This window comes from Lampetra fluviatilis, chromosome 41 (assembly GCF_964198595.1).
Source record: "Lampetra fluviatilis chromosome 41, kcLamFluv1.1, whole genome shotgun sequence".
NCBI lineage: Eukaryota > Metazoa > Chordata > Hyperoartia > Petromyzontiformes > Petromyzontidae > Lampetra > Lampetra fluviatilis.
This window is the reverse complement of record NC_136315.1, coordinates 10,695,317-10,722,466: the sequence shown is the minus strand read 5'-3', so window position 1 is coordinate 10,722,466 and position 27,150 is coordinate 10,695,317. Positions and strand designations below refer to the sequence as shown.

The window sequence follows — 27,150 nt, the reverse complement described above, 5'->3', positions numbered from 1 at the left end:
TAACGTCAAGCAGTTGATGTTATTGCTCGGTGACCTGACGGCGCTGTTGCATTCAATGAGGTCACGTTTATCAATATTTTTTTGCAGGTGCGGGAGCTAGTGCTCGCACACAGCGACGCTCCCAGGGCGATGAAAGTCTCTCGCTGCTATTAATGTCCCCTTGTTTTGGAGACGAATGCAATGCATCCGTGTGTTGCATCAATGCTAGGTTGATTGGTGTCGCCCTACACCGTGCACCCGGAGACCAGAGTTTGATTCCTGGCAAAGTGAATCCGGTCCTAGGCATCCGTCATGACCAACCCGCAATGACCAGCGTGGTGAAGTCTGGTGCAATCAACGCCCCCCCCCACCCCAACTAGAATGGGGAAGCCTTTATCCAGCAGTGGATTGACAAAGGCCTGTAGATTATCAAGTTATTCATGGAAATGTCAATAGATATTTCTGTAATTGTATATTTTAGTCATTTGCTTTGTTTGTTCAGGTGGCAGTGCTGGGCAGAATTCATTTCAAGGTGATGACGGTGCAGTAAAAGGCTCTGTGTGTGTTAGTGGAGCTTAAACCAGTAACTTTAAACTGACTCTGTCACCAGCCCTCTTAAAACACAGTGAGCCGGTGTCTACAGTTTGCTGAGCTTCCCAAGTCCAAGGGGCGCTGCGGCTGTGAGATGTTAACTGCCTTGCCTGGTATGTAGGAGGTCGTGGGTTCAATTCAAACTCTGATGCCTGTATATTTGGAGTTTGCATGTTCTCGCCATGGTCACGTGGATTTTTCTCTGGGTCCTCCGTTTGTCCCCTCCACATGTAGAATCAACATGCAGTTACAGTATTTGACTGCTCTAAATTTCCACGTGATAAGCCACCTCGTTGAGCTATCATTTGTGATAGCTTGGTCGCTTCTGAAAAAAAGCTATGCAGCTCATTGGGCCTTACCTGGTAAAATAAAAAATACAAATTTCGCTTTTATAGTTTCAGTAAAGAGGCCGGTGGTGCTCTTGGCATCAGTGTCGCGGAACATTTGGTGGCGTGTTCAAGACCGACTCGGAAAGTGTTGACGAAACGAAGGACGCGACGTTGGAAGTGTAGAGGTAGGAGGAAGCCGAGTTGTAGAACAGCACTGAGTTACCACCCTACGCTTGAAGACAGATTTCAAATGCGTCACATTGTTTGTCGTGAGTACCCATTACTTAAAAAAATCAGAGTAGGGACGTTGCAATCACCCTGCACATGGCGATGTTAATCTTAATGTGGTTGCCTTCATTCGAATTCATCTCTGTGATGAGACTAATCGTCTACCGAGAGTTCTCGCGCTCCTGCTCACTACTGTACGGTCCGATTTCTTTGTTCGAGTTCCTGTTTGTTGACAAAAGCTTTCTCGTTTGTTTTTCAGCCGAGAGAATATATCGCTTACGGTGTCAGTCTGGGGTTAATGTCGTTGGCTGCGATTCGAGCCGCGTTGCCCACCCGTTGAACTCTGTCAAACGTTCACACGGTTGTGATGCGCCGTGCCGTACCAACACAACAATTTTTCATCATCCCCTCCACAATTGCTACTCATACTCTTGATTACTTAATGATACCGTATCTGAACTGTGAACTCACGAGTTCATCAAATCCACGCCACGGATTGCCGCGTTCGCGCTTTTTACCCTTGACCACAGCTGCTTACAGGATTACAGATAAATTTGAATTGAATGCAATTACATTTTGAAAAATTTCGCTCGTGCCACTGACCGTAATCAAAACCTGTCGGGGGTTTGCAACAATAAACACTGCAGACATTGATGGGCTGCCGAGTGCTAATGCGCACGTGTGTCCGCTCAGAGACTGGTGCTCGTGTGACACTGTGCCCAAATATTAGCGCCAAAACAAAACGTGGTCGCGTGCTAAAAATAGAACAGTTCTACCCATTTCTGTTATCTCAGCACGGTTATCGTATTCCAAGGGGTCGGCAGCCAAAATAACAAGAATATCCATTTTTTGGGGATTCGGAAAAATAATATCAATGTTTCAGGAGCCGTAATGCACGTGAATACGAGACGGGGTGGCCTCAATAAATAACTGTCACAAAGCGGTGCTTACAGAGCCGCATGCGGATCCGGAATCGCAGGTTGCTGATCCCTGTCCTATTCCTACAATACTCCTACTGTGGCCAGGTGGCGAGATGTTAACTACCTCGTCTGGTTTACAGGATGTTACGTGTTCGATCCCGACCCTGTGACACCTGTATATTTGAGTTTGCATGTCTCTCTCTCCGTGCTCGTGTAGATTTTTCTCCGGGTCCCCTGTTTTTCCCTCCACATTTAGAATCGACATGGGTTTAAAGTATTTGGCTGCTATGAATTCCCACGTGATAAATCACTTTGTTGACCTATCATTTATGGCCAGGTTGCTTCTGAATAGGAGCTATATAGCTCAGTGGGCCTTGCCTGGTAAAATAAAAAAAATAAAAAAAATTTGTGTTAGGTGTTAGCAGTATCATGCGTTTGCTGGACTATATTTTGTTTCGTACGTTTGGAATTCCCATAATGTTCATTGTCTTCCTCATGGAAATTGTTGATTCAATGCAGTTTATGCCCAAAGGCCATGTCTCACAGCTATAAAAAAAAAACTCTCTCGTGACCTCGTCAAACATCTGTACACTTGTTAATTAATTCCGTTAATCGTTGCAGGCATTTCTTTAACTTCCGAACTATGCACTACAGTCACTGGCTCTTTACATCCACTCGAATAAGTAGCCGCTCATTCCTGCGTGAGAACAGTGATAGTGACCCTGGGGGCGCGTCATTAGAACACTCCACTTGTATTCTAGCGGACAACCTTTTGCCCTCAAAAGCAAAAACTTTCTGACCCTTGGGCTGAAACGTCAGCTGCTTGTTTACACGTGTGAGAGATTTATAAATACGCCCTTATCCAAAATGGAAGAACAGATAAATCTGTCGTCCACCAAAAAAAATTCCGCACTGTCCACAAAAAGAATTGGCTCGAGGTAAGCAACCGAATAAGCACAGAGGCGCGATGCTCGTAGTGTGATGCTACTGGGCTCGGAGAGCGTCACGGCTCGTGACGTCGCGTTGCTAGGTGTGGGCACACCGATCCCGCGTGCGCCTCCTCCAAGTTCCCGGTGCCATTCGCCGTGCGTGACTCTTACGGCTTCTGGATGGGAGACGGCATTATCCATGATACAACGCGAGCAGCTGTAGCGTACACCGTGTATAGTACACCTGTTTAGTACACCGTGGGCCGCACACAACGGGGCGGTTAGTTGAGGGCCTGCTGATAAATTAATTAAAATTAGAAATCTCACTCACGGGGGCTCTAAATGTAATGGCGTGCGTGGCGAGGCCGTGTTGTCATCAGTTGCGTCTCCACGCTGCGTAGAAACGTCGCACGCGCCCGGAGGTCCCACTTTAGCACCGCACAGTCCAATCGCGACTGCAACATTGCGTTGTGCATTATACGATTGGCATGGCATATTGCTTGATTTCAGTGGTGTTCTTTTTACAAGTTTGATCTTGTTTTATAATTTAAATAATTATAATATCAATTTTTTTATAATATTAAAACAATATAAATAACAAATTGCAACCTCCAAATGGGCTGATTTTGATCTTCATGGAAACAATGGCGTTTTCTTAAGAAAACACCGCTGCTCATTACGCCGTTTTTGGTGCTGTTTCTCTACTCCGGTCCTAACGACGTCCCTGCTCCCGTTAATGTGGCTCACGTACGTTTCAAAACACCGCCGCTCAGTACCCCTCCCTGAGTGGATTTTCATTTTTTTACATTAATCAGGCGTAGACAACAGCAGATGTCACGACCCCGTTACGCGCAGCTTTGCGAAATCGAACCCGTTGGTTGAGGGCGCCATGGGGTGGTGTGTGCGGAAGTGGAGAGGTGGAGTTCAGTTCAAGATCAGCCAAGAGTGCGAAAGCCCTGAAGACTATAGCACACACGGTAGAACGGAGCAGAATGGGGTTGTGCGTAGCCAACCGTGTTCATCGGAGGTGTGCAGGAAGGACAACAAACGAAACGCTAAATTCTGTTCTAAAGAAATCAGTTTTCAAGCTAGATTTAAAATGCATAGCTCCAGTGGCTTCCTAATATCGGGAGGAAGAGAATTCCAGACGCCACAGAAGCGCATCTGCAAGCATGCGATGCAGTGACTGTCTTTGTTCGATGGCTGGCCAAAAGCCTCTTCGAGGATGATCGGAGTTCGCGAGATGGTGTACGCTCCTTGACGAGATCGGCAAGGTATTGTGGTTCATTTGGTGACCTTGTCTCAAGACGCAGTGCAGAAACAATGGGCATATATATTTTTTAGAGGGAGGCGGTCGGTTATGAGGCAGAGGGAACACGGAAGTTTATGACTTGAACAGGCGCAGGGTGTCGACAGCATCTATGACTGGGGGAAGGGTGTTCACACCAGACTATGGGGGCAGCAGAGGAGAAAAGGGTGACTTCCCACTGAGCGAAGGTTGACTGGGTGCTTTAGTAGAGAAAGCCTCGGTTTCTGGAGTGGAGTGTGCATGGAGGGACTAGTGATGTGAGAAGAGGTAGGAAAGTGTATGTATGTTGAACTTCTTTCGCACCGTATGTAGCCAACCGTGCTAATCAGATATATCGATGGAAATAGAATGAGATAGGAGGGGAGGGGTAGAGTGTGTTGGTGGGCATAGTGAGATGAGAAGGGGGGAGTGGAGTGAGATGAGACTGGAGTGAGATAGTGGGGAGTGGTAGTGTGATGGTTAGCGACCAGAGTTTGATTTCCGCTCATGGCCAACACCAGTGACGATTATCTGAATCGGTCCTGGGCCTCCCCTAGGTCGACTCGGCCTGGTGCAATGTGTAAACATCACCACAAGGGATACAAAGACGGCCGGTGTGGTACTGGCCATCGCATTGTGTGCTGTGCCGGCCTACATAGATACTTACCCCAGCAGTATGTTAAGGCTATATGGGGAATGTTTGTTATTTTGCCGTTGAGATGAAAGGGGAGAGGTTTTTACAGGTTTTTACAGTTCAAGTTCATTAATGTTGACAATGTGAATCACTTTGAGACCTGTTAATTACTAATGCCAGCCTTGCATTCTTGAATTTATCATCTTGCCTGCAGCTGGTTACCCAGGAGAGCTGTAAGCTGAACCTTGAACCCCAAGGCAAGCACCCCCCCACCGACTTGACCACTCAGCCATCTCTGCTCTGAGTAAACAGATTCTGCAATCTATGACTCACTGCTGCACTTGTGTGGTGCTGTCTGCCTTGTCCTGCTTGTTCAAACAGACCTCCTGGTGGGTGACGGAGCACCGTCTGCCTCCAGCATCTGTACCTGCAAATATTGCGTTTAGCCACAATTAGTAACTAATTATTTATGACGCATACTAAACCAGGAAAACCCGACTGAGGCTCTATACTTTTCTTTTTGCACGCGGCTGTTTCCCAATTTGCGAGTTATTCTTTCAAACGTTACCTAATTTGGACAGCAACGCTGACACGCAATGGCCTACTCTCCTTCAAATTACGAGAAGGCATCTTTAACGTAAATCATGAGTGAAGCAGATGGCGCGTAGTCGTATTTTACTATTAATATCCTCGCAGTATTAACCAGGGCGCTCTGCTGCATTCCAACCACAAGCTTCTGCAATATTGGGCCAACGCACTACTGCTGGGCCACGTCAATGCAATGTATGCGAGGAGATTTGACGCCACACCAAGAGCCACTTCTCCCGTATATATTTGCGTGCATCATCACTCAACTCAAAACCAGAACGTAATTACACAGCAATGATCACAATTTCGTAGATACCAAACATGGCACCAACAATTCAGCTCACAAGCCTTCTAAACAACATCACCACACAGCAAGGCATCAATACAGCAACTTATTAAAAAACTTAAATTTGTTGGCCCTAAGCCCCGTCTCAGTTTGTAAGACTCAGGATATGTGAAGGATTAGTAGGGCTGGATATAGGCCCGACTCAGTTTGGGAGACACATGAACTGTGAATGGGTGAGTAGACAGGATAGGCACCATCGCAGTGTGTGAGATGCAGGGGCTGTGAAGGATGAGTAGACAGGATGGGGATGTTTCTTGATGCATCCCAAAAACGAACAGGAGGTCCAGTGGCCTTCCCAATGGTAATGTAGAGCTATAGATAGGTAAATAACCTTGACTTTCAAGTGGGTGATAGGCAATTGAGAACAGGGGTCCCTCACAAACAGGAGGGCTGGCCTATCAAGTGTATTCCTGTCGCATTCATGCTGCGGCCACACATGCATGGCTACGGCCACAACACCATCCCTTCACTGTTGTGCCATTCCAGCCTTCCTTCATAGGTGCTCGCGAACAGCGAACAGCACTTGTGACAATAGGACATGGGTTATTAATGGATGCTACCTTTCCTGTGCGTGGATGCGTCTTTATCTGTGTATTTGTGGGCATGTGGGGAATGCTAGTGTAGCGGTTAGCGCGCTGTGCTATAACCCGGCAGCCCGAGTTCAATTTCCGCTCACGGCCCGAGGTTGACTCAGCCTAAAATGAGTACCTGGTGCAGTGTGTAAACATCACTAGACAAAGGCGGCTGGGTGTGGTTCTGGCCACCCACCCCCTTGTGTGCCTTTGTCGGCCTTCAGAGGTACTCGCTAAGAGCACTTGACCCAACAGTTTGTTCAGGCTATACGGGGGATCTTTGTATTTACATGTAGGGAACGGTAGCGAAGGGGTTTGCGAGCTGCGCTACGAACCTTGCGACCTCACTTTGTTTTTCGGCCACAGTTAACATCAATCACGAATCATATGCTGGCCACAGCACCCTCTCGTAAGCCTTTATGATTTTTATTGGTACTCTCTAACAACACTTGCCTCCACAGTCTGTTAAAGGCTACATGGGGAAATATTTGTTTCTGTGGGTGTGTGGGGAGCAGTGTCACCATTGTTAGCACACTGTACTGTGTAAGGCTACATGGGGGATGTGTGCTTTTCTGTGAACTAAAATGCAGAAAATTGGCACTGGGGAGCACAGGTGGTGCGTCTACCAGTCATCCGAAGTCAACCCATAGCACCTGGGTCTGTCCCGTGACTTCCTACCAGCGAGCCTTCGATATGTCACATGGCCTCAAAGTGCACCTAGCTTGGCACCAACTTCGTGATGACATTCACCACCAATTAGTGGCGAATGGCTACGAGGGGAACCGTTGTCTTTCCATGAGTGTTTGGGGATCAGCGGCGCAGTGGTTAGCGCACACCTCTGTAAGGCCTACACCGGGGGGATCTGCGTGCGTCCGTGTCCGTGTGTTTCAGCAGGGCAAGTCCGGGGGACGGGTCCATGAGGAAGTGAAGCACATGTTCTCTCCACCGTCGCTGCCGCCGCCGGCATTTGGGTATGGCCACGGCGGCCTCCTGGAGCCCGGCGCCACGGCCCCGGAGCCCGGTGCGGCTGCGGGGGGGCGCACGTTCGGCGTGGAGCTGGCGACGCTGCTGGTTGGCGTGCCACCCGGCCGCACCGTGCCACTCGTGGTGGAGACCATGGTGCAGTTCCTGGAGGAGCACGGTAATTGGACCGCTCGCCCGGTCACTGGTCCTGCACCCCACTCGCTCGATGACCAGTGCTGCCTACCACTTGCCACCCACAGTGGTTCTGAGTTGTCTCCTTGTCGTCCCATGGGCTGTGAAATGATATAGAGGGACCACAGTTGGCAAGAAGCAGTAGTAAACTGGCACGTTTGTTCAAATGACAACTTTATTGATCAGCTGTGTCGGCTGGAGGAGGGTGCAATTACATACATTTTACTTACGTGATCCGACCCAAAAATGTATTATGGATCATCGTTGAGTTTCCTTGTTTTGTGTCCCATGTGCTGCTCTTTGGGTTTAATGAGAGGCCCGATGTGAATAAATGAAGGGACCTGCTGTGCGTGCCGAGGTGGAACCCTTCTGCACGGCGGGCACCCCGGGCCTCTTCCTGTGCGGCTCCTAGGCCGTGGATTTCACTTCCACGAGATATATACGCAGTCTGCGCCGAGCCTCTCGGCCTCCTATTCAAGTCTCATTTTAAGGCTCGTCTGTTCTCATAGTCTCTTCACTTGCTTCATACGTTTTAACTGTGGGGTGTTTGTTGTGCTTCGTGGAGTGTATTATCACTAGGCGTGCTCCGATTAGGTTTTTACTGGGTTTATTTATCTTCTTACATTTTGTTTGTGTTTTGAGCTCTGTACTGTGCCTTGTGACCGCAACCGGGTGACAGGTGCCTTTGAAGTGTAAATTATAATTTTAATTCTTATTGACTGTCAGGAGCTCCGTGATAATAGCACTCAATGGCCGTTTAATACGTCACCATCGTGCCGTATCGTCATTTCGTTGACCCGGGTCTCTCTTGTTCTCTAGAGTTCTGAACGTGGCATGCCTTCAAGGCACTTCAAAGTCTCTCGTCTCATTGGCAAAGCTTCACAACTTGTATTAGCCAGCACCGAGACGCAGCTTGGGGACGTCTTCTACACAATAGGAGCCTTTTTTTAAGACAACTGCAAGGTTGGGGGGATACTTGACGTTTTGATGAGAGTGTAAATATAGGTTCCTAACACAGTGCTGGGAGCAACTGCAGGGGACTCGAGTTTAAGAGCGAATGCGGTCGTGCGAAATTGGCCACTCTACAGCCTTCGTGGGATTGCCAGCGCATGATCGCACCCCTCTCTCTGCCTGGCCGCACATTACCCGGATGCGGAACAGCCCGTGGCGTGACGGGGTAAATTGGAGTTGTCCGATTTTAGGAAATAAAAGAAACTGAATTGTTTAAGACTGGTAGACAGGAATACTTCTAAGCAATTCTGGCAAATCGCCTGATTAAGCTGGTTATAATCACCAGTAAAACATTGTATTCAAAATTGTAAATGTTGTGGGTTTACTCTTCAACACACAGGTGTGCTGAAGTAGGAACTAATTAGCACGTTTTGTTTACGTAACAAACCTTACTAATTGGCTGTGTCGAGTGGTGGTGCATTAACGACACATTTATATTTTCGCGATCTAAACCAAATCAACCTTTATTATGAAAAGCGAAAATAACCTCACCAGCTTGACCGCTAATTTGTGGAAAATTACCTGGGCCTGAACCAGGAAATTCAAATCACCTGTCGACAAAAGGTCGGCATCTGCCAAACCGCTTCCGCCAAACCGCGCTTCCGTTGCGAGGCAGCCCATGTTTCCACGGATTTGAAAACTGTACATGGCTGGTTTTTCGCAGAGCCGTGATTTGTTTCTCCAGTAAACATTTCTGGACATTTTTATTAAAAGTTTATCGCGAGGAAAATCAGTGCCATTTAGTAAATGTTGCACGAACCGAAAACAGCCAGGCACTTTCCCTTGCAATGTGTCAATTGAACATTGTTTTGCAAACCATTTTTTATAATGAAAATGGAAGAACGTGAACCAGCCAAGGAGGGCACTGTCAATTTTTTGGAAAATTCCACTCACCGCGGGAGGCTCTGCACTCTGTGAGGCCTAACGTCCTCACGTTTATGTAACGTCGCCCGCCACGCGCTTTAATAAGCGCTTCGTTTGTGACTCCAGCGCAGTTTTGTTTTCATTGCAGCCCCTGTATTCAGTGGCTGGTTGGACCGTAATATAAGCCATCTATTGATGGCTACCACTGCACTATTGACTACGACTGCTGCTCCTGCTGATACAAATGTCGAGTATCGGAACTGTTGCTATTTCTTGGCATAGCAGTGGCATAGGATGCGGAGCACGCGGAGCCGTGAACCCGGCAACCCCGAGTTTTATTTTTGGTCACGGATAACACGAGTGGCGAGTGATATTTGAGATGTTCTGGCTCCCCGCCACTTGACCAACCCACATTAACCAGGTATGGTCAAACAACTCTCTTGACCAACGTGGCAATGGAATTATTCTCTCCAGCTGTGGGTTGACTAGGATCTGTGAATTATAATGGTGACACTGTCCACTTGCTTGGGCGCCACGGTGGCAAGATGTTTACTACCCCCCGCCTGGTATGCAGGAGATTGTGGTGTCGATCCCAACCCGGACACCTGTACATTTGGAGATTGCATGTTTTCCCTGTGGTCGTGTGGTTTTTTTCTCTGGGTCCTCTGATTTTTCCCTCCACATTTAGGAACATTTTAAAAATATTTGCTGCTATAAATTTCCACATAATAAGCCACTTTGTTGAGCTATCATTTGTATACAGGTCGCTTCTAAAAAAGAGCTATATAGCTCAGTGGGCCTTACCTGATGAAATAAAAATAGTATAAAATTTCACTTGTAAATACATTTTATATGAACATTACTAAAGTCATGCTGCTGATGACGCTGCTGCTGCTAGTGGTGATGATGCTGCTACGGTTGAAGCTACTGCCGCTGATGATATGACTGCTGATATTTTTGCTGCCGCTGCTACTGATGCTACCGCTGCTGCAGATAATCTTGCCGATGCTGCTGCTGCCGCCGGTGCTAATGACACTGCTGTGTCGCTGTCCGCACAGGCCTGGAGTCGGAAGGCCTCTTCCGGGTGAGTGGCAGCGTGCGTGCCGTGGAGCGGCTCAGGCAGGCCTGGGAGGCGGAGGTGATGAGTGACCGGGATGGCGGTGTCACCGGCGCCGACGGCGACGAAGGCGGTGATGCGGTGGAGGTGCCCGAGGCGTGGCGGGGCCAGGCGGACGTGTCGTCCGTAGCCGGGCTGCTCAAGCTGTTCCTCAGGGAGCTGCCTGATGGCGTTGTGCCGGCCAGCCTGCTGCCCAGCTTCCTACAGGCATACCGAGGTCGGTGTGTGTGTGCGCGTGAGCTGATACGTGGGGTGGGGAACGGTGGTGCAGTGGTTAGCGCGCTGTGCTAGAAATCGGGCGATCCGAGTTTTATTCCTGCTCGTGACTAAAATCGGTGACAAATTTATGAACTGGTCCTGAGCCTCCCATAAGAAGACTCAGCCTCAAATGAGTACCTGATGCACTGTGTAAACATCGGCACTCGGGAGACAAAGGCGGCCAGGCATGGTGTAAACCAAGCACCTCCTTCGTGTGCCGTGTTGGCTTTCATAGGTGCTCGCTAACAGCACTTGCACCAACAGTCTGTTAATGGCTGAACACAGGGGATTTTTCATATTTATTGTACACGATGAGACCACATCCATCCCCGCAGTAACACTCTGCTTATTCTCGCTTTGTTGTCATATTCCCCCAAATTTATCCCGATTGTTGCTATCGGCATCGCATTGCGAGACTAAGAATTAATTTGCAGCTCCCGCAGAGCAGTGCGACCCTTCGTGTTAGTGGGTGGCCCATAGAAGCGGATGTTTCAGAGCTACCAGACAGTAGAAGGTGGCACTTTCCCACCCGCTCTGCTCTATAAGAGTAATGTTTGTTGCATGACAGTCCAACTGATATTTTTAATTCTCGGAGCTGGTAAAGAACCAGTTTAACGTGTAACGGGTTTTTTTGTGTGTGGTCATTGGTGGTCGGACTGAGACCGTCAACTCCGCTTCTCATGGAGACTCCGGTTTAATCCTGTGCAACCGCCTGCATTTCAACCCAGGGTCACGGCAGTTCCGGTTTAGCGCTGTGATCTTTCTGAGCCACGGGGTCACCTCAATGTGCTGCTTTCTTAAGTTCTCTGCCCAAGGGTCAGGTCCATGTCTCCAGCACCCTTCTGTAATGCGAGCAAGGATTGAGGGGGGGCGGAGTCTGGGTCACGTGAGGAGAGGGAGGAGTTAGGGTCACGTGGGGGAGAGGATTTAGGGGGAGAACCTGAAGGGGTTCGGGGAGTTGAGACAAAGTGAAACGGGAGGAGGCCACGCTGGGCAGCACGGGGAGAGTGGCGCGATCGCCACGCATCGGGAGACGTCGGCACCGTCAGCCATCGGTGTCAGGACACAGAGGGCTAGCGGGCTGTGGAAGGCTAGCTGCAGAGCGGAGCAGTAGTGAAGCTGCAGAGCGGAGCAGCAGTGGGGCTGCAGGGTGGGGCAGCAGTGAGGCTACAGAACGGAGCAGCAGAGTGGCTGTGGAGTGATCGTCGGAGGAGACGCGGGCCTGAGCGAGGACGCCGTGTGAGTGAGATTCTACGAACCCAAATAAAGGACAACGGAGATCAACACTGAGAAAGAGTCCTTTATTACACTTCTTCCGTGCCATCGTATCCCATCGCAATTGAACGCACGGCGCCCTCCCTCTCTCACCGCTGCGTGCCACTTGCGCCCTGCAGACAGCGCCGGGGATGAAATGCGGCTCGCTGAGTCGCTGCGGCTGCTGCTGGCTCAGCTGCCGGGCGAGAACCATGCGCTGCTGCTCTACCTGTGCTCCTTCCTGGTGCGCGTGGCCCAGCACCAGGAGGTCAACCTCATGTCGCCACAAAACCTTGGCACCGTTTTCGGCCCCAACTTTTTCCGGTGAGCGCCGTTCTTTTTTTTCCCGCAGTGTATATGCGCGCTCGAGTGTCGTTGTGCACGGTCGGTGGAGTGCGTCAGTCTGTGTGTGTGCACGGGGAGCAGTCGTGTAGCGGTTAGCATGCTGCGCTACGAACATGGCGACCCGAGTTCGATTTCCGTTCACGGCTAACACCAGTGAACTGGTCCTGGGCCTCTGCTAGGTCAGCTTAGCCTCAAATGAGTACCTGATGCAGTGTGGAAACATCGCCACTGGGGAGACAAAGGTGGCCGGGCGTGGTCCTGGCCACCCACCCCCTCGTGTGTCGTGCCGATCTTCAGAGGTGCTACTCGCTAACAACACTTGCCCTAACAGTCTGTTCAGGCTATACGGGGGATCTTTGTCTTTGTGTGGAAAACTGGTTGCGTGGAGCTGGCCAAACCATACCCTCGTGTGCCATACCAGCCTTCATAGGTGCTGCTGCTCGGTAACAACACCTGCCCCAACAGATTGTGTAGGCTGCACAGAGGCTTTTTGACTTTGTTTTTCAATTAATTTGGTTTTACATTTTTTTTGTGCGCTCCCTTCCCCTCGCCAATGACCGCTCTTTCTCTCTCTGTCTCCCTGTGTCTCTGTGTCTGTGCACTTCACAGTGTCTCTCCTGGAATTGAGGGCATTGCGGAGCAGCAGGTGGTGAACCGAGTCACGGCGAGGTTCATCATCGACTTCCTCTCCATCTTCCAGGAAGACAGTCCTCGGCACGCACACGTCATCCTCGTGCAGGTAAGAGTGTGTGTGAGTTAAAGATGCTGTGGGGAGTGGTAGTGCAGCGGTTGGCGCGCTGCGCAATGAACTTGGCGACCCGAGTTTTATTCCCACTCACGGACAACACCAGTGACGATTATCTCAACCGGTCATGGGCCTCCCCTCGGTCGACTCGGCCTCAAATGAGTACCTGGTGTGGTGTGTAAACATCGCGGCGGGGGTGACAAAGTCAGCCCGGCGTATTTTTAACCATCCACCCCCTCGTGTGCCATGCTTGCCTTCATAGGTGCTCGCAAACAGCGCTTGCCCAAACAGTCTGTTAAGGCTTTACATCAGTATTAGGTGGGCCAGGCATGCCACTGGCACACCACCACCACACGTGCACATGCCATCCTTAATAGGCGCACACTAAGAGTCCCTGACCATCATTTTAAGCAATCCTACTAGAGGCTTGTCTGTACATGTTTTTGTTGTCGATTAAAACGAGTATTTCATAACTCGGTCGCTCGCGCTATCGTTCATCAATTTGTATTACGATCATCATGGGACCTCCTTTGCCAGTACCAAAATATGATAATAGGTTTTCCCCTTTTTATTTGCAACAAAACTGGTGTTACGATGTTAAAACACCAAACTTAAACCTTTTACAAGGAATCATGTCTGCATTAACCACAATGCTTGTGGTCAGAATGCAAACAAAAAACATACTCTAATAATATATGCATTGTCTTTGAAACTGATTGGTCCACACCAGAGACAGCTTTCTTTTGAGCCTCGTCTCAAACGGTGTTAGACAAGAGGACGCCAAAAGGCGTACAGCTTTACGCCTTAATGCAGACATTATTCCTTGTAAAAGGTATCAGTTTGGTGTTTTAACATCTTAACACCTATTTTGTTGCCAGAAAAAAGGGGAAAAACCTATTATTGTGTTACGATCATTCAGTATTTCATGTTGCCATTCATCTTTGGCTTCATCTGGCAGTGGTTATGCACATGGCCTCTATTCCAGCACTTTGAAGGCGAGGGTTGGTGGATCGCACAAATGTTGTGAAACTCCCTGCGGGCATCGAGGTGCCATCATACCCTGGCTCGCCAAGAGAAAGCAGTCCAGCAATAACGTAGACTTCACGCTTTCCGTCTGTATGGGGATAGAGTGTTTCCCCCTCGCACACACAGGTTTTCTCAGGGTTGTCTGGTTTCCTCCCACATGTAACACTCATTAATTGGCTGATAACATTTTAATATATAGAGGACCGTAGAGCTTAGGCAAATTTTAACGCCGGCTCATTGCGTGGCTGCTGACTTCCCGCTCGTCTGTGGTTCTTCCTCGTCCCTCCGAGTTGTTCTCTCACTATGCGAGAGCAAGCGAATACTGTGTAACGCGTTACAAGTTGAAATTCTAAACATACCACATTATTAATGTGTTAATCACACGCACGTGGATGTTTGTACAGTTTGGCTCGCATGGCAAAATTCCGTCCCACTTGGCGCTGAGTGCCGTGCTCTTGTTTCGCTCTCCCGTTCTGAGCGGTAACCCTTAGATTAAATCAACAGTCAAAAATACTCTCTTGGGTTATTTAGTTGTCAGCAAGATGGTTAAGATAATGTACAAACAAATATTTATTTTTTTACTCCGGTAAAAAAAGTAATGGGATTTCCATATTCACATGACGGGGGTGAGATAATGTATTTGATCACGAATGTTGGCCTCCCACTTAGTGGTTCTCATTTACGGACCTCTACAACCAGGATTTGAACACGCAACCTTCCCATTGTGAGCTGTGCCCTTCTACCACTGTCATCTGGCCAGAAAAAATGATTCATTTAAACAGCTCCTGTGGCCTCTCACGATCAAACATTCTATTTTGTTTCATCATGAGACCTCCTTTGCCAGTTCCAAAATATAAGAATAGGTTTTTCCCCTTTTTTCTGGCAGCAAAACTGAAACCTTTTACGAGGAATCTGCATTAACCACTATACTTGTGGTCAGAATGCAAAAAAAATCATACTCTGATAATATATGCATTGTCCTTGAAACTGAAAGTACGCCTGTTGGCGTCCTGTGGTCGAAGACCGTTTGAGACTAGGCTCAAAAGAAAGATGTCTCTGGTGTAGACCAATCAGTTTCAAGGACAATGCATATGTTATCAGAGTATGATTTGTTTTGCATTCTGACCACAAGTATTGTGGTTAATGCAGTAACATGATTCCTCGTAACAAGGTTTCAGTTTTGTTGACAGAAAAAAAAGGGAAAACCCTATTTTTGTATTCCACTCTGTTGCTGTGAGGTGTGTTTGTTCGTATGGCGGTCACTGACACGCTCCGGGTAAGGTAGCGATGGAGTTCATCGGAAGTACCAAAAATCTAGTTTTTGTATTCAGAGACGATTCTGTATTGGACATCTGCTCCGCACCATGCATAACAGTGGGCGCGTTTGTCCTGCTGCTGCCATCGCAGGAGCTGCAGGAGGCGGCCGCTTCAACCAGCGCCGAGGAAGCAGCAAACGACGGAACGCAGAACCCGCCGCCGGCCGGCCGGCTAAATGGAGAAGCGAGCTATGCCACAGTGGCGGCCACCACTCGCAAGAAGAAGGTGCGTCCTTGGGGGGGGCACGTGGGACTCGTGGCGAAGGGACGGCGTGTGGTGGCGGCGGTCAGAGCCACCCCCCCCCCCCCGCTATTCCTTCTTGCGTAAGAGGCTTAGGGCGTGAGCTGCCGCTCCCTCCTCCTGCGCTGACGGTCACTCGGGGCGATGCGCCTCGAGTATGGCACGAGCCTCGTTATCTGGGCCTCGTTAGCTAAGCCGCGCGGGGGATGCGGGTGTCACTGTACTAAAACTACTATTGCTATTTTTATTTCACCAGGTGAGGCCCACCGAGCTGTATAGCTCTTTTTCAGAAGTGACCTGGCAACAAATAATAGCTCAATGAAGTGGCTTATCGCATGGAAACTTATAGCAGCCAAATCTCTGAAATGCAAGTTGATTCTAAATGTGGAGGGAAAAACCAGAGCACCCGGAGAAAAGTCTATGCGACCACGGGGAGAACAAGCAAACTGCATATATATATAGAGGCGTCAGGGTCAGGATCGAACCCACGACCTCCTGTATATCAGGGGAGGTAGTTATCATCTCACCACCGTACGCGTGTGACCGCTCACGAATGCACACGAGATTTGTGAAACTCCCAGAAGCCTCTGCACTGCGTGGTGGCCAGGAGGTGTTAACACGGCACGTGGGTTATTTAATGCATCTTTGTGGAACTTGGAGTGTAATCCTCCCCTGTGTGTGGTGTGGGTTTTTCTCTGTGTACTCCGGTCTACTCCAACATGAGGCCAAACACCTTTGAATGAAATTGGCCAAACATCCCCATGCAGGATCCTTCTGAAAATCATCGTGAGAATCGGCCTACAGAAATAAATAAGTAACATTATTATTGTATAAGGCATATACTTTTCACTGTGTCCTTGAGAGTTTTAGTCTTTGAGAAGGAAAGTCTTAACATTCATCTCGCAACGTAATTTGACTTTTATTGTGAATTCAAATGTGCACAATAACATACCAATAGTTTCCTTTCAGAGCTCCCAGAGTGGGGAGAGCTTCACGTCTCAAAATAACTCTCAAAGATGTTGCCATTCAACTACAACGCCTCCTAAATATGACCTTCCTTACCCAACATTGAATGGCAATGCAGCATCCTGCATGTGGGCATTACTTTGCCAGGTTGGCACCGTCAAACTGTCTGCCCCGGAGAATCCGATATCATCTCACTTGCCTGCCTGGATTAGAATCGAGGATCTAAGCCGCACTAGCCAGGGGCTCCAGTGCAGCAGCCGCCCCCCCCCCCCCCCGTGCAAGCGTTGCATGGATTATGCCCGTGCAGTTTTTACTCTCCCCGCATTTCACCGCCGTTGGTCTCCCCGTCGCGTGTGTCCGTGTGTCCACGCGCACGCACACATGTGTGCGCGCAGAGGAACCGCGCGATCCGCGTAGCGGAGGAGGCCTCCTCGTCGAGCTCCGAGGCACGGCCCGAGAGTCCGGACGGAGCTCCGTGTCCCAGCTCCGCTCGCCGGGACCCCCCCCATGTCCCCGCCGCCAGCGTCGTCATCGTCACCGCCGCCGCTATCGTCGCCGCGCGCCTGCCCCACGGACCGCCGCTGGCCCCCGCCACCTGCGTTCGAGCCCCACGGTCATCACGACTCGGAGGGCGCGTCACCGGAGGAGGAGGAGGCGGTGAGGCACGGCGCAACAGAGCCACACTGCGCCCGAACCGTCGGGAAGGAGAGCGGGCGTGGCATGGCGCCATCACGCACGGCGGCGAATGGAGAGGACATGGATTCATCGCACAGCGACACGGAGCCCTTCAGCAGGTGGGCGCACTGTAGAGCGGCGGTCGGTGCGCTCGTGTCATCGTCTCGCCTCGCGGTGGCAGCCAGAGAGAGAGTGCCGCGTTCGCGCTGCAGTTTTGCATCACAGAGTAAATATTTTACAACGTCATTGCCAATTCGGTGAACACATTTAATCAAAATTTACCGTATGTTGTCTCCATAGCACTGGCACCACTGAGTTTCATTTGGAAAGTCAGTTGTTAAAATAGTCAAAACGTTAGTTTAACATTTCATATGTAATAGTATTGTTCATACACACGTGACCTACACTTCGGTTGAGGTACAAACCAACTCTGTCCCGATCCCTGGCACCCAGAAACTCATTATAACTCTTTATCAATTCATAATTCAACTATAACGTACGTTGACGTACTCTGACGTGTGTGTTGCAGCCTGCAAGAGGATGACCGACCGGACTCCCCGTGCTTCTGCAGGTGAGAGTTTGGCATGACCCCCACACGCGTGCCGCTGCTCACCACTACAAAAGTGCAAAGTCGTAATCTGTAGTACAGTCTGTTTTCCTATAACACGCTAGTTGCGTTCCTGAAGAACACCGTGGTAGGAAAAAATCGCATTATAATAAATAATCTACAATATAGGGTAAAGCACAGTCCACGATAACACGCGAGATGCATACTCAGGCTGAACAAAGACTGAGGAGCGTGGGTAGCATCTAAAAGCATCCAGCAGCATCCCGCCTTGTGTAATGCTACGCCGAGGCAGCCGTATGACCGCTTATTCCTACTTGCGCAACGTAGTTCCGTCACTCAATCGCGTTATATCCAATTCACATCCGTATTATAAAAGTGTTCCCTTAACACATTCATCGCGTTCGATCCAATTCGCGTTATGAAAACACGCGTTATAGGAGAACAGACTGTAGTACTATTATTGTTGTTACTGCGATTAGGATTATTCGTGGAGATGTTCTTCACCAGCTGGTGCCACACTGGACATCGCCATGCAGAATGGATATCATGTTACCGATCCACAGTGTTTGTGCCAGGAAGTTTAAACCCCTGCCCCTACTGGACCCTATCGGGGATGTCACAAACAAGGAAAGGGAACTTGTGCGCATTTTTGTTTAGACGCGTGGGGAACATTGGAGTACTGGTTAGCACGCTGCGCTACCAATCCAGCGGTCCGAGTCCGATTCCCAGCCACAGCATATACTGGAACCGGGTCGTGCGCTGCCTCCCATAGGTCGATTTAGCCTTAAATGAGTATTTGTTGCGGTGTGTAAACATCGGCATTTGGGAGACAAAGGGGGCCTGGCGTGGTGCTTACCAACACCAATCTCTTGTGTCTCTTACCAGACTTTACAGTTGTTGCTAACAACACTGCCCCCAACGATTCGACTGTTTGGGGGATCTTTTCTTTGTGTGTTTAGGTCAAACCAAATGAATAAATACATTGCGGATGTAATTAACTCTGTTGAAAAACTTGAAAGCAATGCTGCCTTGATTTTCCGGCCTACTTCATCATCCGGTTAAGGTCACACTTGTGTTTTTAATTGGGGAAAACAAGTGCGGGAAGTGTGTCAACGTAATGACGTGGTCCTGGCTGTTTCACCTTATTAAAAGTGACCTTTACGTACATATTGAGTACGTATAGGCGAACGCAAGGGATACTGGGGCAAAAAATATATCCAAATGAATCTGTATGTGCATGGGCAGAATGAGATAAGATACAAAAGAATATCACAGCAGCCTAAGCATGGTCTGGATTGGAGCCCCCTTTTGAAACGAGCTGTGGACTGCGGAGCGCACACTGAAGTTCTTAGATAAGAACAGTAAACTTCTGGATGAAGGCCTTCCCGGGGACATTTCGCTTATGACTATAATTCACCACGCCGAGACCAGTTTTTATTCATATATTCGCTTGCCACTGATGTCAACCGTGACTGGGAATGGAACTCGGGCTGCCGCTGTTGTTGTGCAGCGTGCTAACCACTACGCCACCGCGCCACCCCGGGTGCGGATTGCAAAACAAAGATGCTGTAGCGATCAGCGTTGTAACACCGTTCCTTCCTCAAACCTCATTTCCCTACATCTTGTAAATGTTTAATCTTGGGTTTTCCGGCACCACTATTCATGGTGTTTTTCATCTTGCGAAACAAGCATGTTCTTTGCTTACGTGTGTGCTTAATAGATTGTGCGTATGTTGCACTACTCTGCAAAGCGTAGTGCACTTTATCATCGGCCCCAGATTTAATCCGAACAAACTAAATGTGTTTAAGCATTCATCAATTGGCTGAAAGCATCTTAATATTAAGGAAACTGGAGAGCTTGGGCAGTTGTTGAGAGCCCCGGCTCACCCACCGCCTGGCTGCTGCCTTTCTGGTTTTCTGTGGTTCTTTGACAATTGTGAGCAATGAAGTTTGCATTAATGACGCTGCTGTATATATTTAAAAAAATTGGCAGCTCCTGCAAGTATTCTGCCGGTCCATCACCAATCTTGAAACAGCCGACAGAGCTCCTGAATTGTTGGCAGCAAAACTCCCCGCACAGCTTGCAGCTTGCCCAGACCAACGCCCAGATCTGTATCGTTTTTGGGGAACATTGGCAATGGATAGATTCGGTGTGTATATATAAAAAAAATACTTTTCTGCACATACTTGCGCAATTGCCACATTTGTGTGTGTGCATGGCCACGAGCACGCGCACCCCGCGTGCGTCCGTGTGCACGTACGTCCGCATGTTTCTGCACGTGCGCGTGTTCATTAGCACTGTTCAATTCCCCCGACAAGTTGGGACGCTCTGCCAGTGGACCAGCTCACTCACTCACCCGCAAGTTTAAAATGTTATCCACAAGCAATCGCTTTGAATCATGTTGCGCCCTCTGCTCACTCTGCCCGCTCTGCGCTCGCTCTGCACTCCTCTGCAGAGCGAGCCCCGTCGCACCCAACTGTGGATTGAGCGTAACTCTATTTTACACGCTTTTTATTAACTCGCTCTGTCTGTTGTTGTAGTCGTTGTTGTCATTTATTGTTGTCGTTATTGTATCCTCAAATCTTGTAACTCAATTTTAACCCACTTCCCAATGTGGTATCGACTGCAAACTTGGTATACTTATGTCATAGTGATGACAATACTATATTCTATCATAAAAAAACATATTTTTTAAACATTTTTCATATGTTATGTTTCAGCTTGGGTCTAATTGTCCACGGTCAACTGACGTTGGCTGTAATTGGCCACGGTCCCTTACGTTATGGCAAGCTTTGGGGCCACTTCCTGGAGTCGTGGAGTTTTGCCATTACTAGTACATTTCATATAAGCGTGTTTAAAATAAAGTTTTTTTACATATTACTTGTTTAAATAGTAGGCCTTTCCCCTCCCCCGCCTATTAACAAGCACCCCGGGGGCACGGCCCTTACCTGTGCCCCGCCCTGCTACGTCACGTGATTAATGTTTAACTGTATCGCCGCTGGAGCTCGCAGCCGATATCAATACTAAAATCTAAGCGTCTGGGAAATTCGCAGCCAGTGCCCTTGGACTGCATCTGTGTCTGCGTGGCTGCCCATCTGCTCGTCCACAAATTCATTTATATATTTTTTGCTTGTCCAAAATGACCCTCGCAGGGTTCGCCTTGTCGCTCTTAAGGATGCCGCCCGTGTTGGCCACGGACAATGACGTGCGGAGGAAACGAGTGCATTGTGTCCGTCAGCGATAAACAGTGCAATTGTTTTCGAGGAGAGGAGTTCGCGCTGGAGTGAAGTGGCAGAAAGCATTCCATGTTCGGCCACGTCAGCTTTTCGCTGTGGAAAGTTCACATCGGAATGTTGCTAATGCCGATTGCGTCGCAGGCACGTTGTTGCATGCAAGAAGCCTGCCACGGTTCGGCTGTAGCATCTCGCTGTACCCGCGAGCGGCTGAGCACTTCTGCTGTAAACAACGGCGCCATGGGCACTCGTGCCGCGCCGTGTTTTGGTCATGGCCGTACGCAGCGCTCGTTCAGCAGCGCGCAGTTTTTCATCTCGCGCCAGCCACGCGGCTGATCCGATAAGAGGCTTTGTTTGTTTTTATGCTGCTGATTATTTATCCTTTGCTGTATTACTCCCAGCGTCATTGCTATTATTTTTGTTATTGTAAAAAGTTTCCAGTACCGTAGCGGAGTGGGGGGTCGGGGGGGGCGCCGTGCACGTACGTGTAGGTTTTTGCGCACGCGAGAATTGGAATGCGGTGTTACTCGGAACATGGCACCGATTTACGAGCCTTGTGCGGCGGATTATGGGGTCGTGCTGTATATGCCGTCCCCGCCCCAGTTGCCACTGCCGCCACACAGGAGCCTTTGGTCTGCTGTCACTCTCGGACAACGGGCAGCGTAGTGGCGCGGTGCCGTGTGTTGCGCAGCGCCACCTGTTTGCTCTGTGTGACTTTTCTCTCTCTCTCTGTTCTCACCGCTCCTGTCGACGTGTTTGGCGTCCGGGTGCCTACAGCATCTCCAGTCCGGTGCACAGCTCTGCTGAGTGAGTAAAACCCTCCGCTTTGATTTCGCAATGATTCCGCTGCCAGTCCATTTAGAACGCGTGGAGAGTTGTGGCTTTTTCTCTCTGGGTGCGAGGAATAATGTGATTTGCGCGTCTCATTTTGTATTCGAAGAATTGAAGTGTAGCCATAATCCACACTGCGTTGTGTGTCCCATGCATTCCTGCCGGCAGGATTTTGTCGGCTTTAGCTTGGAAAAACGTTGCTCACAAGCAACGCTGCGACATTGCGGGCTTATAAATGCCAGGGCATTTTCAGTCATGCGGCGTGCGCATGTTTGGTGGTAGTAGTTGTAGAGAGCTCGCACTCAATGCACCCCTTGTCCTTTTGGACACTGCACGGAAAGCATTTGGCGTACCGTGGCGGGGCGCCAGGTCACAGCTGGCCCTGTAGGGGGCCCTGCCTCTCGTGTAACTTCCGCGCCCGTTCAGTGGCCGCGGTTATCAGAGCCATTTCACATCACAGAGCACCTTTCTTGGCTCGCCATGCCGCAAACATTAATGGCAATTGGTCAGCACTCGTTTTTTTATTGAGCCCTGTCAGTTACGCTGAGCGTCGCTGTGAAAGCCACGAACGACTGCCGGCACGGTAGGAGGCTTCGCCCGGGGCCTTCTCACGTCTCCCGTGGGGGGCTCGCCGCTCTGCCCCTAACCCCCCGGCCCCTAACCCCCCGGCCCTACTTGCGTGCCTCCCCCACCACGCGCAGAGCCCTGCTGGAGCAAACCATCGCCAGCACGGTGGAGCAGCACCTCTTCGACACAGACGCGGGCGACGAGGGCAGCGGCGGCCTTTGGGACGCTGTGACGACGACCGCAGCCCCGTCGAGACCACGCCGGCGCCAGCTGAGATCCCCGGGGCGGGCGCAGGCAGCTGACTTGTGAGTCCACGAGACCCCCCCCCCCCCACCATGAATGCCCCCGACTCACCTCCGTTGAAGCCACCTGCTTGCAGTGTTGGAGTAAGTTATTGTGGGAGCGAGGGCATTGCACTGCGCTAAATACCCAGCGTCCCAAGTTCGATTTCCAGCCATTGCCAACACCAGTGGTGATTATCTGCCCAGCCACCTTCGTCTCTGGAGTTCTGACGTCAGTCATACCATCACGCCAAGTGCCCAAGATTAGTTTAAAATGACCTAGGGGAGACCCAGCACAGGTTGAAGCATCAGTTCCCGCTTGTGAATGTTTATGTGGCCTGGAATTGATCTTTGGTGGCTGGGATCATAGCACAGCGTGCAAATCGCCAGACGCACATGCAAAATCTATCGTCATATTTTTACATTGGATTTTCCCCTCCTTTCGTTCGTCACTTATTGACTTGCTGTCCGATTCCCTCTACTCTCCTCATTGCACTGGGTAAAGTTAAACCCCTTTCCACCGTCTCACTCTTCCCATCCCTGCCCTCTGTGTGCGTGTGTGTCTCTGGGTACTTTGTCCATCCGTCCGTTTGTCGGTGCGTCCGCGTGACCCCTTCACCCCCCCTCCCCCCCGATACTCGCTCTCTCAAAACAACACAGCAGGGACGACACCAACAAGGTGAACATGCCCGCTTGCGAGGACTCCAACGCGGGCACCCAGACGGACGGAGCTGCCAAGTCGGACGTGCCAAAGAAGCAGCGCGGGGACGGCGGCGCCACGAGCGGGACGGGGCCTGGCACGCCGGATGACCAGGGGGGCCTAAGAGCCAAGCGACAGCGGTCCAACAGCAAACGGGGCGGCCAGCCAGCGCAAGAGGTCAGCCTTTTAAAAATACACTTTTGTTTTCCACTCCCAAATGCCAGCGGCTCGTGCTGCGAGGTGAATCTTAACGTGCGGTGAAACCGAATGCCGACCGTTGACATGCGTCACCGTAGCCTCCGGCGTTCCGCTGGTTTTATCACAGAGCCATTGCGTTCCCGTTTGGAGCGCCCGGTTTAGGCCGAGACGGTGTTCGGACAGCGGTGCACTGCTCTGTTGGGCGCCGTTGCCGTGGCTGATGAGACCACCAGTTGTGACGCTTTGTCTTGGGTTCACACGTGGCAGCTGGTGTAAAGGACAGGAAGTAGGTTTGGGGTGCTTCCAAGTTGGTGTGAACCAGAGTAGCGCCGGTATTATTGTGTAGATCATAAGAGAACATGAGATGCGAGCACTATTATTGGGTTCACTAGGACGGCCCATAATAAGCTTACGCTAGGTTTTAATGCATTCCAGATGAAACAGGGATGCTTTTTTATTAACAGGATTTATTGCTTTGTTTTTTAGTTCATTTGTAAAAGGGGCAGAGTTCACTAATGCCTGGCCCGTGGCTTTCAGGATTGCATTGTGACATAAAAGAACAAATAAATTACTGAAAATGCAGTTCTAAAACTAAAACACCTTAGGAGGTTGGCAGAGCTTGTTTGCAAACATCAACGCGTTGCGTGAGAACGCGTTGCGTTGGCCAGCACGACGGGCCCCGTGCGTTTGGATGGGCGCAATGCATCTGTGAACGCAGAGTTTTGAGAAATTAAGTCATTAGAGTCGCGTCCGTCATGAAGTTACGAAGGTGCACTTGACATTGACATTCCCGCATTTGTCACGCGCCTTGGTTCACTTGTGGCGCCCCCCGGGTCTAATTCCTTCCCCTCTGGGAGGCCGGACACCGCGGCGCGTTTGTGAAAATTAGTTTCCACGCGGGACTGGATCAAGGGCGCAGACTTTGTGCTCGCGTCGTATTGACCGCCGGGCACGTTAGCTATTTCAAGTGCGTGTGCATGCGCACATGCACGTGCTTGTTGGTAATAGCCATGGGTAGATTAATTATCGTGTGTTTATCGCACCGACTGCACTGGTGCTGATCCTGCCCAGAACCACACCGGCAATTGAGCCAGGGGATCACCGATCAGATTTGGATCGCCACCGCCGCGGCTGCTGCTGCTGCATCCGAGTGGTGACTTCCCAGTTGACCTGCCCATGACTTAGACTGCTTCCGTTAGTGCCGACTCTCTTGTTCGATCGCTTGTTTGCACGGCCGCTAACATCTTTGCACAGCTCATTCTGACACCACCGGTGACCCTGTCACCCGGTGTGTGTGCTAAGCAGGGTCGAGCCGAGATAACGCTTGGATCGGCGACCACCGTGATAAATTAGTTTGTATAGTCTGCTTGCGGTGCCACGTTGTGTGGGCAGCAGAACAAATCCACCGTTGTCATTCCCACGTCTGCGCTCCCACGCCTTGGACCCCCACGACCCGCATGGCATGTGGAGGCCCTCATCCAGCAGTAGCTCCACACGAGGGCTGTGCGTCTACTATCTGACACCGTAGCAGGGCCTGGTATTTACAAACGACGCCATGGGGCGTCACGCATTAACCCTGCAGCGAGCGGTGCCAGGGTCGCTGCGGCGTTGCTAACGTGGCGTCCTCCCTGCGCTACGCGACGCTGTCTCCAGGCGATGGAGAGCGCTGGCCCGGGAGGGTCATGCGGGACCGGTCGGACATCCGCCACGGATTCGGAGACCGACATGGAGGAGGGGAAGCCTGCGAGCCGCGCTCTCCTGCCACCGTAAGAGACGCCGTGGTGCCGGTCACCGCGACCCTAGCGATGATACCGCTTTGGCTCATGAGCCGCATTGGTAACACAAGCTGCGCCGCTAAGCCAACGGGAACTTGGTGATCGGTGAAGGACAGCGGGCTCGTAGCAACTCGGCGATTCCACTTCTGTTTTAAGCAGTTTTCTGCGTGTAAATAGCGATTAACTACGATTCGTGCAAATTATAATTCTACAGTCACGGGATTACAGCACAGGTCCCAGAACCTGATGGTCACCGCAATAACATACAAGCATCACTTAGGCTGTGTTCTGGTTTCTAACATTCCTGCGAAGTTGTCCAGAGGATCGTTGGCGCTCGCCTTGTAGACGGCATGCTTTGGCGATTCCCTGCTGACCACGCAGCTGCAGCAGCAGGCTTCCATCTATTCTTGCGCACTGAGTCAAGAGGAAGCTGGATTAATATTTGCCAACGCGTGTTTTTCTGCCCCGCTTGCTGGCGGGGGTGGTCGCGGTGTATTTGTATTCGTGCGTGACGTCGTCGCTTTGCTGTTGACGATTGCTAGGGAAGAGGAGGAAGAGAAGAAGAAGATGAACATGAGTCAAGGAGAGGAGCTCGCCGACATGGTGAACACGACGACGCTGTCCTCGGTCAGTATGGTGACAAACACCACAACAACACCGAGGGAGCGCGAGGGGGGGGGTGCGGGGGGACAGACCCTACGAGGGAAATAGCGCCCCTCGTGAGTGTCTGTTCGACGTTCCGTAACCACACGTACACACACCTGTGTACACACAACTACACGTAATGACAATTTTTTACACATTAATCGTTCAAGTCTTTTTTTACTTGTAGCTGAAAGTATTTTGCTCAACAACAATTACAACAACCGCCGTTCGACACCAAGTGGCGGTGACGTCACCACGGCGCCAGCTCTAGTTTTGCAGCAGAGGTCTCGCCCAAATCCGTCTGGCGGCATTACCTTTTCATCAGCTGCGTAGCGCTGTGTGGAAGCTACCTGGCTGTGTCGCTCCATATGAAGCGCCGTGTCTTCCCGGCCATAGTTATGCCCTCCTTTCTCTATTTTTCCCAACACACATACACGTGAAGTCATGTGGTACTCGCAAGATGCGGCGACACACGGTGCGTGTCCACACACGGGCGAGTGAGTAGGTCAGGATAGGCTTGGATATCTGGCTTCGGGGAAGGGTGAATGGACACGCAAGGGAATGGGCATCATGAAACATTTTGAGTAAAATTGTTTAATTTTGGTTAAGAAATAATGAACACAAATTAAACCAGTTTATTTGACACTACGATACAATCCTAATCATAATAAACACGGGCCGCCACAGATCGGTGACATCTCTTGTTGTTACTGTTAGTTGCCACGGTGACGAGATGTTAACTGCCTCGCCTGGTATACAGGAGGTTGTGGGTTCGACCCTGACGCCTGTATTTTTGGAGTTTGCGTGTTTTCCCCATGGTCGCGTGGATTTTACTCCGGGTTTTTCCCTCCACATTTAGAAACAACATGCGTTTAGAGCAGTGGTTCTTAACCTTTACTGCAGCCTTGCACCTCCTTTGGTTCTCAACTGTTAAACAATTTATAATGTTAATAAATACATAGGTTTGATGAATCA

The 27,150-nt window shown here is 50.2% G+C and overlaps 1 protein-coding gene across 1 annotated transcript in view; it reads left to right on the top strand.

Moving 5' to 3' along the window:
- Nucleotides 1-27,150, top strand: part of LOC144946547 (protein FAM13A-like) — a 63,769-nt gene that overhangs the window by 20,641 nt on the left and 15,978 nt on the right. The window contains 13 exon segments of the mRNA XM_078875546.1: nt 7,296-7,545; nt 10,493-10,768; nt 12,204-12,387; nt 13,018-13,147; nt 15,587-15,721; nt 17,098-17,202; nt 17,204-17,496; nt 17,907-17,948; nt 21,956-21,985; nt 22,711-22,881; nt 23,518-23,734; nt 25,409-25,521; nt 26,073-26,157. Coding sequence (XP_078731672.1) covers nt 7,296-7,545; nt 10,493-10,768; nt 12,204-12,387; nt 13,018-13,147; nt 15,587-15,721; nt 17,098-17,202; nt 17,204-17,496; nt 17,907-17,948; nt 21,956-21,985; nt 22,711-22,881; nt 23,518-23,734; nt 25,409-25,521; nt 26,073-26,157 — 2,031 coding nt within the window.